At 31.0% G+C, this 11,101-nt stretch overlaps 2 protein-coding genes across 7 annotated transcripts; one reads left to right on the top strand and one right to left on the bottom strand.

The window, feature by feature from the left end:
- The first annotated feature begins 1,175 nt into the window (after positions 1–1,175).
- Positions 1,176–1,637, top strand: LOC126870516 (NADH dehydrogenase [ubiquinone] 1 alpha subcomplex assembly factor 2). Its single transcript, XM_050628315.1, has one exon. The coding sequence runs from the start codon at positions 1,176–1,178 to the stop codon at positions 1,635–1,637; it is 462 nt and encodes a 153-aa protein (XP_050484272.1).
- Positions 1,638–1,712: 75 nt separating this feature from the next.
- LOC126870616 (poly(U)-binding-splicing factor half pint) lies at positions 1,713–11,047 on the bottom strand. 6 transcript variants are annotated; one of them, XM_050628490.1, is made up of 11 exons: positions 10,884–11,006; positions 10,306–10,360; positions 9,809–9,988; positions 8,231–8,296; positions 7,807–7,967; positions 6,208–6,266; positions 5,380–5,593; positions 4,382–4,868; positions 4,089–4,300; positions 3,622–4,015; positions 1,713–3,540 (listed from the first exon to the last, which is right to left on the bottom strand). In XM_050628490.1, exons 5-11 carry the CDS (start codon positions 7,861–7,863, stop codon positions 3,431–3,433), a joined length of 1,533 nt encoding a protein of 510 aa, XP_050484447.1. In that variant the 5' UTR covers positions 7,864–7,967; positions 8,231–8,296; positions 9,809–9,988; positions 10,306–10,360; positions 10,884–11,006; the 3' UTR covers positions 1,713–3,430. The 6 variants fall into 6 exon arrangements, with proteins under 6 accessions (XP_050484447.1, XP_050484446.1, XP_050484450.1 ...); XM_050628489.1 differs by lacking the exon at positions 9,809–9,988 and having other exon boundaries at positions 10,884–11,047; XM_050628493.1 differs by lacking the exons at positions 9,809–9,988; positions 10,306–10,360; positions 10,884–11,006 and adding an exon at positions 8,682–8,763.
- Between the last annotated feature and the right edge of the window lie 54 nt (positions 11,048–11,101).

The following is an 11,101-nucleotide window of genomic DNA, read 5'->3' as shown; positions in this document are numbered from 1 at the left end:
CCAAATCAGCTACAATAAAACAGTAATAATAAAATCTGCGCTTTACTTAGGAGATTATGAGCACCAAAAAAATTATATATTCTATGATTCTAGCATAAAAATTTCGTTTCCTTTTTACGATAATTCAATTTTTACAATAGCCTCACATACTGAGTAGCTCTGCACATATGAAAATTAAGCATTCGTTATATTAAGTTATAGAATTGATTTTACGATATGTCACTGTAGTTACGGAAGCCTTCTAAATATATAATCTTATTAAATGTTGTGAAACAAGTTTGTTTTAGCACAAAATGTCATCAAATTAATATTATGCTTAACCATAGTACTATTATATTATAATGCTTCATTTACAACGTATTTAGAGATAAAATTCTTTCTATAAATAGTATTTACCAGTTGTGTTAGCTTTCATATTAAAAGATAATTATTTTATATTCATAAAATTTGTTAGAATACAAGAAAAGAAAGTTTTAGAAAACCAGATAGGTACGAAATAGAAATAAGAATCTTTCTTTTATTAACATGTATGTTTATTAATATGTAAGTAAAATGTTTTCTTCACTTTAAAAGCTTAATTCCTAAATGTATAAAGTTAAAATATGATATAAAATTAAAAAATTAATAATTCTAAATATTATCATTGTCAAGGAGAAAACTTCGTTTACAAATTAGTACTAGATTAGAAATAAATAATACAGTATGTAAATTTTTCATGGACATAGAAATTGTCCATGAAATTTTCGGACTCAAGATTACCAACATAACTCACAGAAATACCAGTTTATATTTTCACCTTGGTCATGTTTTCACTGTACACTGTGCGTATGCACAACAAAAGCGTTGCAATAATCGATGTAATCTTTTTCCATTGTTTAATTTAATTAAATACTTGTTTGTATTTATCTGAATAAATATCTCTACATACCCTGTGGAAGGTACTCTTTGTTTCCATGTAGTTCTTCATACTAAAAAACTGTTTGTGTATATAAATGTTGTAAATAACTATTATATATGTTCCTAATTAACTGTTGCTTAATGAAAGCTAAATTAAAGCATTACTTGTACTTATTTAATAAATAAAGATATTAAAAATGTATGATATAAATATCATCATTTTCATTAAATTACGTTTTAACAACTTTAATTTTTACAGTGTGTAAGGTGAAGTTCAAATGTCTGGAAAAGAAAGAGGTTTGTTTCGAATTATTTTAAAAAATTTTATTGCATCATTTAAACCAACCCAACATAAGCTAATTGGTGAAGATTATTATGGTACAAAATATTACGAAATTGAAAATCCAAGATCAAGGAGAAAGAACTCACCTCGATATTTCGTACCTGTAAATAAAGATGATAACACGCAAGAAGTACCAGTAGAATGGGAGGCATGGTTAAGATATCGTCGAAAAGATCCACCGTCAGAAGAAGAAATAAGACAAAATTATCAATTACAAATGATCAAAAAACGAAATGCTGCAGAACTAGAAGCAAAACATGTAAGTAATGGATTACAAAAGCAAAAGCAAATTAACGAAGGAGAACATGTACCATTTCCAATTTATGAGGAGTATAAAAATTATGGTCAAGATTATAAGATAAAATATGATGGACAAAAGCACGAAAAAGATAAATAGACATAAATAAAATATCTGAGATTTAATTTAATTATATATACGCTTTTAGGATGTTAAAATTAATGGAATATCTAGTAAATATGTACAAACTTTATTATAACATATACTTGTAGTACGACATATAATTTAAATGTGTATATCATTTGTTTATGGTCTATGAATAAAACAATTTATTAATACCCTATTTTTCTGCATATGTACTTATATTCATCTGTAAATTAACCCTCTCTGAACAAAAATTAGTCTGCTACTGAATTTAAATAAAATATCCGTTTTATACAGAAGTAATAATAGTGATCCAATTGCAAATCTTCCATTCAATAGTTATTTCCAACTTATACTTTAACATTTAGCCAACCGAATAGGGAGATCTGCGTGACCGACCGGGAAGATCTCTCCTTTTGACTTTTGCAACGCGTTCTCTTCTTTTTTTTTGTTATTATCAGTTATTGTTCACATGAAATTGTTCCCAATTGATTGCACCACTTTTTCTGCTTTTATAAAGTACAGTATATAATAAAATACACCAATTTAGTGATATTAAAATTAATTAAAAAGTTACAATATCCGTTATGACTACATAAAGCTATAATCGAACGATACCACATTGTAAAAAAATATTAAAATGCATCATGAATTTTTAATTTCACGTTCAAGTTGTGTTATTTATGTTTAACCCTTTCGCTATTACGGGCGACTACAGTCGCTTTCCGTAAAATGCCACTGACATACTACGGGCGACTACAATCGCTCTGCGTAAGATACCACTGACGTACTACGGGCGACTATAGTCACTCTGCGTAAGATACCGCGTATTATACATACGACGAGTATTGTACATCCTCAAGCCTTTTATTAACAATAAAACGGTGTGACAAGAGGGCAATGTATATGTTGTCCTCTTTTCACAATGAAGAGTTTCGAAACGTCATTATCGCACGCAGAAAATGATTAAAAAAACCAAAGTGTGTTTTCGATTATAATCGATTGATGGAAACTGTGGAGCGAATCGCGATACCAGTGCCAGATTTGCGATGTTGGCCAATGTGTAACACCATGTTTCGAAAAATACTACACGCAATACCATTATTAAAAGCTATTAGTATCATATCATATTATATTATATTATATTATTAAGAAGTTATAAATACTCTGTTTTGAGGAAAGTTTTTTTCTTCGAAAAACACCGTCAGAGCAGCTCGGTTTGCAGTGAGACGTAAACGCGGCAGCGTTTATGATCTTTCTCGCGTACTATGCTCTGTTTTGGCGCGGCGACTCGTTCAGCGGGAATGCCGCGGCGGAGAAGCCGCCCGTAGCGAAAGGGTTAATCACCTTTAATGTTTTTAATGTTACCTATATTTTTTTATACTTTTAATATATACTTTTAATTTGATGTTTTGTATAAACAATATGTGAAATCGTTAAATAAAATCATTACCTTGGAAACATGCGCGGTGGACAGCGTATAGGTTAACTTGTTCGAGCGCGGTGAGAAACATATAGCTCGCTGTGACGCGCGCGGTTGGCTAAGTGTTAAAACGATTTTTTAAAACTATTATCTTATTAAGTAATGATAATAGTTTTGACTGATCTATTAATTTAAAGTCTACAAAAATGTAGATAAAAATTAAAAGCTAGACTTCTTAGTCAGAAGATAGACTATAAGTGTTGAAACTTCAAAAGATGTATTATGTACTTTCGATTAGACGCACGGAATATCACTCAACGATAGTATAACTTTTCTTTTGTTTCAAAGAAACTGACGAATTCAACAGATAATAAGTATCTTATGATCAACCAGAAAAGTCACTATTATCGAATAAAGCTTGATCATATAATTCTCCCTTCACTAAACGTCCACCGAAATAACGACCATTCAAAGAATCCCTTGCACGTTCCGCTTCTAAAATGATTATTTAATATCAATATCAAATTAAAATTCACACTTAATTAATTAGAAAACAATAATTCGTTATAAACTTACCACTCATTTGAGAAAATTCAACAAATATTTTTACGATAACTTCTGCATCTTCGTCATCTTCCGATTGTCGTTCATTATAAATAATAACTCTTTCTACAACTCCAAATTTAGAACATTCATCTTGAATTTCTTCTTGTAAACTTTCATCTACATCTTCTGGGGCTACCATGTTTCGTAAAATAACAACACGAGATTCAACTTTGCGCATAAGTTTCTGCATAACAAGATGACGCGCACTTTGTCCTTTGATCGACATATTTTCTTGTTGCTGTAATGTTTGGGGTTCTGTCTCCTCTAACAATTTCTTCTGTAATTCTTCCTGTTGTTTTTGATGAGCTGCTTGTTCTTGTGCCCGTCTCATAATATCGGAATTCGTCGTAGTTGTAACAGGTATCTAGCCACATTTCAAATAATTTAAATATTGTAACTTTTCAACGTATGAATAGAATAATAAATGAAAATCTTACGACTGGAGTTCCTACTATTGTAGGTGCTACAACAGCTGGAGGAGGTATAACAACTGGCTGTCCAGGTATCGGTTGAATTATCGCAGGAGGCCGAGTTAAAGTTTGCGGTATAGCTATACCAGGCGGAGGTATAACAGGTGCTACCGTTGCTATAGTTGGCGGTGCCATCATTGTCGCTGGGGCAATAGTGGGTCTTACTATACCAGGCAAAGCTGTGTATAAAATTCATGTTTATAATGACTTCAAAGAAAATTTCAGATTCTAAAATTTCCTCAATCACTATTAACTCATACCTTGATTCAAAATCGGCGGGGCAGCTGCTCCAAGCTTGGTCAAACCAAGAGCAACTGCATTACTAGCTACAGCATCCATTGCCTGAATTTTTGCAGTTGCAGCTGCAGCTGCAACCGCAGCAGCGGTAGGCATCATACTAGTTCCACTTGGTGGACCCATAAGAGCATTTGGTGGAGTAATAGCTCTGCCTACTCGCAAGTATTGCCCACCCAAGTCAAATAAATTCATTGATGCGATAGCTTCTAACGCGGCCTGCATTGTTTCGTATTCAATAAAACCGTAACCTTTATGTCGATGGGGCGAGCTGCCTTGTGCCAATTTACAATATGTAATTGGTCCAAACGCTTCAAACACGGATTTAATATCATCCTCGGTTAAATCTTGATGGATTGACGCAATATAAATTCGATTATAGTGTTTACTTTCTTCTGTAATTTCATCAATAACAGACTGGGCCTGGGGCATATTCGACGGACGCCCCACAACCTGAAGAAAAATAAAAATTCATAACTAATACTTTCGACTATTAAAAGAAAAGTATTTGTAACGAATCTGTCAAATATTAATATTTTAATTACAAAAAGAGAAGTATAAAAATAGGATTAGGTCCAGGAACTATATTCTTTATTCAAACACAACTTTTGACGTGTTAATAATAATTTTACTAATAAAAAGTATTAATTTTTATACAAATAAATCTTTCCTACCAAAACACATATTTGTCTAAAATAATGCTAGAACTCATTGTTATGTTCGTAAAAATATCAAAAAAAAAAGTAGTATCATAAGAGATTTTAAAATCTACGGTAAGAATCTAATGGAATCGTTAAAGAGTTTAACAAGATTTTTTTGACCGAAGTACATTTTCTAAATATAATGCAATTCAATCAAAAGGAATTTCAAATTGGATAAGGCTAAATAAAAATTTGCCGACCTCCGGCGGGATGATAGGATTGCTGGGGGACAGGAAATTCGTTATATAGGTACGTCCTGCTACCTTGATGTTACGTCCACCAATCATGACACCATTCATTTGTTCCAAAGCAAGTTGTGCTGCTTCAGGTATCTCGTATTCGACGAATGCGAATCCTTTGTGCTTCTGTGTAACTGGATCCCAAGACATGTTGATTGATTTTATAGGACCAAAAGGCAAGAAAGCTTGCCTAATCGTGTCCTCTTTTAATTCAAAACTGATGCTGCCCACATATACCCTGTCATATAGGAATTTTATTTTAGGTGATAGTCGCCCTTCGTTATATTAAACCGAGACATTACTGTTCAATTATATCCTAATTCATTAAGATACTCACAATCGTATCCTATCATAATCAAATAAAAAGGAAAAAAAAAGCAGAACAAATTTTTGAAGGTTCTTCTAAAAAAAATGTGTAAAGGAATTGTTATTTAAAAAAATATTGCCAATCTAAATATATATATATACTAAATAAAGCACAATACTTTGACAATACTTGAAATATAAATATATCATATAAAAATATATCCGTTATAAGTGACTATAACATGATTTTACTAAACAGAAATTTATTGAAAAACTTGAATTTCCAATTTGGGACAGTATATATATATAATTGAAAGAATTACAAATGAAGTTCATAATACTGTACTCAAATGATTTAAAATTCTTAACAGTAGAAAGAACGTATGTATAATTTTATTCTAAATAATTAAAATTTATCAAAATCTAATCTGAATGACGAATGGAAGCTTTTAGTCTATACACAATTAAATTTAGAATGTATTTTCTATTTAAAACGGCGAGTATCGAAGACGAAATTTGGAGGGCTAAGACAAAGAACAAACAAACCTGCACATGAGGGCGAGAGCCTGCTGTCTCTGCACCTGATTCCGTTGACTAGCCATTTGCTGTAACACAAAGGACCATAGGCCTTCTATTGATATCCCTCCCCCTTACATACACCATGTCTCATTCATCTCAAAAATCCCCCAAGCTCTTTTACCATTCCACCTTCGTTACTCAACTACTCTTACCTTAACCTTTGATTAAGGAATTAATCAAAGTTAAAATCTTGATACTACACTCAAAACTACAGATCAAAGCAACATGTGAACTGCAAGTATTTTCATAATAAACTCATTGAATAATAATCTAAATGTAGTATCTTCAACAAAGTCAAGTCAAAAAATAATTCAAATTTTTAACATTGTATTCTAAATATAAGTACAGTATCTTTGCAGCAAAGAGAGAAAGAATAGTTGAGCTCGAAAGTTTATATTGATTATTTTTCTCAAATCATCCAGAGATTCATGCACAAAAACTTGTCCTCCTTCGCGCTGGTACAGCTCTGCTCCCGCCGACTACTATTCTCAAGATATCTAACCTTCGCTTACAGTAGTAACTCAGGAAAACGTTTAGGAGTGTTTGATCATAAGGCGGTTTCGTATCGTTTCTGTCTTGACTTGGTTGACACTAACCTGCACATTAGCAATAAAACTTGCTGCCGCAGGACCAACTTATTCTTCTGCGGGGAGAAAAAATCAACCGATCAGAGTTAGGTTCCAGTGTTCGTTTTTAATTTCTGTTATATTTTTTGACTTTACTCGCTCGTCATAACGAACACAGGTTAATATATTTAGGATCAAATTAAAGATTACTCGGCGGGGCGAGCTAAATTGTAAGGACAAACATCAGCTTAAAACGCTATAGACATATTTCTCTCAATTTTTGTTATATAACTGGCAAAGAGCTAAATAGAGGAAGAAATGTAAATCCATCTTTTAATAAATAGCATTTTTTGAGACAAAAAAGAACCCCATAATTTTAATGTATCATTTCATAAATGTATACATTAATTCCATTGTTCATTCCTATAAAGTATAAACAATCAACATTCAATTAAATATTACAAATTTAATAGAAGATTGATTTACTATATACCATTTCCATTGTTGATTATATACAAGGTGATTGGTAATTGGTGGTACAAGCGGAAAAGGGGTGATTTTACGCGAAAAAGGAAGTTGAAAATATAGAATAAAATTTTTTTTTTTTTTAATTTTTCCATCGAAACAATGATCTACAGTGACATCCGTTATAACGTACCGCACACGTACCGAGCGAAAATTCAAAGTCGATTTTCTCGAAACCAAAGCCTCAAACGAAAAATTTTTATTCTATATTTTCGACTTCTTTTTTCGCGTAGAATCACCCCCTTTCCGCTTGTATCACCAGTTACCAATCACCCTATATATGTTAATTGTTTTATTAATTCCGTTGATATGAATGGAATTTTTAACACATTACTGATCATTCTTATTCAAACAAATCAATGGTAATAAAAGAATAGATAGATATTTTTTCAATATAGAAATCTATGAATGTACAATGGAATGTAAAATGTATGTTAGGCGAGTAAAGTTTGTTAGCGTCATGTTAAAAAATTACCTGCTGTTGATGCGCGAGAGTCTGCTTCATTAAAACCATTTTGATGCTTTGTTCCATTGCATACTTTTTTGCTCTATTTACTGTATCCTGTTGTTCAGATGTAATTTTTGGAAGACCCGCACCTAGAATGCCAGGTAATGTAAGATATTTAGCTCCAGGTCCTGTAACAAAATAAATATTATATGTAAAATAAGACATGCTTCATTAATACATGTTTTAAAACAATAATGTTCTTTCAGATCTTATCAGCTATTTGTTCACTAAATTATTATTGACTCTCAATATTACTTTAATTGGAGCAACAAATTTTAATTGTCACAATTTCTTTATAAACATCATATATAAATCTTAAATGTTTTATTTAAATTACTTTAATAGCTTATATTTTTTCTGAAAAATGAAATAATATTGTAATACTACATACCAGCAACAACTTGTTTTATTTGATTGAGATCATATATAGGGCCGGGCAAGAACTCTGATGCATTCCCTACGAAGAAAGTTGGCATTAGACAAAGATGAAATATAATACATATTACATTCAGTACTTCCACCATCACACACACATACGAACTTTTTAAAAACTGTTGTCTAATATTTGCTTTGACTCTTTTTTACTTTTTTTTTGCGATGATAGAGGTACCAGAACAATTCATTTGATTCGATTTCTTAATTTTTAGTTTTCTTATTCATTAAAATTAAACAGAATTTGAATTATACATGTAACTAATATTCAATTCAATATATTTAATATTTGGTATACAAGTATACTGTATAATTTTCTTAAGTTTTATATATCTCTATAAAGTCTTTAAAATGGATAAAAAGTGAAAGAAATGACTTAAAAAGAGACGGAAAAAGTAACGATGTCGTACAGCAATTCCCACTGCGGTAGGATCGTCCTCCAAACTGTAAGTTCAAAGAAATTAAAACAATCAAGAACAGTAACGTTATTCTTGTATATAAAGTAATGTATGTACACAATTACATGTATATACTCATACAAATGTATTTTGAAATAGAAATACATTTCCTTCTTTTTTTTCACGCCATTAAAATAAAAGTTATTTTATATTTTAGAAGAGAAATAACGTCAAGAGTATGCTAAAAACAATATCAAAATTGAAGAGAAATCATTGCAATTATTCAATTAACAGAGTTTTCACATTTAAATTTCATTACTGTTTACACTATCAGCCCCAAAAAAAGACTACCAATAACTAGATTAGGTTTCGTATGATCATAACCAATTTGGTCTGCTAGTCTCTGAAACAGAAATCAGAACACGTTGAAACGTTTCTTTTTCTCTTTTATGACTTTTGCAGTTTCACGAATTAATACTATTAGCTTTGTTCAATCATTTGATTAACAGCTAACCGTGTTCTGGGCTGAGCAATGATGGTTGTGCGCATACTATCCGAGATTGAGGCGACGCACAAATCTGTAAGCACAAAGCAAAGGAGAATACTCTCAGTGCATTTTCTGCGCCATTTTCTTACAGTTTGCCTTCTCCAACCTATCACGTAATTAACCCTAACATGTTCTGTATAGCAATGGCGATCCTAATTAATAAAAAAAAATTTATCGCGATCGACCTTCGTAAAAATATACTTTGCTTGTGATGTGCACCCTGTTCTGATAACATTCTTTTTGTTTATAACAGGTATATGTCTCTTCTTTAATAAACGAACAAATTACCTCATCTTTATGTAATAATATAAATGTGATTAAGAAAATCTTAAAAGACATACATCGCCATTGCATCTCCTATTTATAAGCTTCTGCCTTATTTTTTTGCACTTAAAAATTAAATCGGGGATCAAAGAAATTATTTACATTATAGCAAAAAAGGACATTGAAATAAAAAGGAAGATATGAAATAAAACAAAATTTAGTACATCAATGTTTCAAATAAAATATATTCAAACAATTATTTTTACTTTAATAAAATAAATTAGAAGCTTATAATTAGGATGAAAGAAAATTACCCTAAAATGCTGACCTATCTAACATACGCATCATATTTGGTACTCGACAATAGATGCTGTGTCAGTGGGAGTTTGCAAAACTCTGATTTGTTCTGTTCAACGAATGTAGCGTTCTCTTTCTTTGTTTGGCGCACGCTCATGATCACAGCTCAGTCGTAGGCCACAGATTCTGTACTGTCTCTCCGCTGTAACATCTCAGAACAGAAGGACAACCATACATTAGTTTTATTGAGGGCCAACGATCACCTATCACCCTAGCCTACCAAAATATATTCTGAAACTGCAATAGACCACTCAACACTTATAGCTTGCCAGCAGTTTAATAGAAAGCTAGCACCTGATTGTCCTAAATAAATAATATATGTTTTTCTTCATCATTTCCTTTGCTTAGAAATATATTATGCTTGCTGTTGCTTCTGTGTTCACCGTCTTTTCCAGTTGTACGCTTAATTGTATAGTTTATTAGTGTACATTAGAGATATACATTTATTTGGGAATATTAGCAATGTACCTTCAACTCTAGGTTTCTTGTTTGGAGGTTCCACATTATTCTGGGATGTTGGTGCCTAAGAACATATAAAACATCTATTAGATTTTACGATAAAAATTAGTGATTACTAATAAAAGAAAGTTTTTACGTTGCTTATTTATTGAACTACTATAATATCATTTTTATTAGTTCTAATAATATAAACATAATAATATGATTTTAAATATAATAACATCCATTATAGTCATTATAGTAAAAGAAAACATATTTTGCAATTATGTGAAAAGGAATTCAAGAAAAAATATAAACATATCTTTAATGAATCTATGTTAAAATAATATAACTTAAAAACAAAACTAAAAAGAAAAAAAAGTTAATAATTGTATTCATTATATATTGAATTATTATTAACAGGATGTTAGTAAAATATTGTAGAAATATGTTACTATCATAGATTTGATTGAATACTTCGAAAGTATTAATCATAAGTATGTACATTACAAGCATTTTACAACCGCCATTATGATCCGAAAAATTTATTACTTCTATCAATTCAATATTTCTTGCAGAAATAATAATTGCAGAAGTAATTAACTTACCATGGCCATCGCTCCGTTCATTATATTTTGTGATCCAATAAAATGAGTCCAACTTCTTTTAGACCTACTTTACCAAGCAAATCTCAAACGATTTTGAACAAGTAACTTATATGCAAAATGATCCGAAGCTTGCCTTTACGGAAGTGTTATAAGTACTATGTAAGTCAGTAACAATTTCATGTTGAATTGTATAATAATCGTTTAAATGAATAACAAAG

This window comes from Bombus huntii, chromosome 10 (assembly GCF_024542735.1).
Source record: "Bombus huntii isolate Logan2020A chromosome 10, iyBomHunt1.1, whole genome shotgun sequence".
Taxonomy (NCBI): Eukaryota; Metazoa; Arthropoda; class Insecta; order Hymenoptera; family Apidae; genus Bombus; species Bombus huntii.
This window is presented reverse-complemented; position numbering and strand designations above follow the sequence as displayed.

What these genes read in the sequence shown, in the direction of transcription:
- LOC126870616 (XM_050628489.1), bottom strand. Translation starts at nt 10,904, where the DNA reads ATGAACGGAGCGATGGCCATG. An exon ending in CAAGAAACCTAGAGTTGAAG is followed by an intron (nt 8,297 to 10,305) that starts GTACATTGCTAA and finishes CTTTCTTCGTAG; the next exon opens with GGAATGCATCAGAGTTCTTG. An exon ending in TTGGTGGACGTAACATCAAG is followed by an intron (nt 4,869 to 5,379) that starts GTAGCAGGACGT and finishes ATTTTTCTTCAG; the next exon opens with GTTGTGGGGCGTCCGTCGAA.
- LOC126870516 (XM_050628315.1), top strand. Translation starts at nt 1,176, where the DNA reads ATGTCTGGAAAAGAAAGAGGTTTGTTTCGAATTATTTTAAAAAATTTT.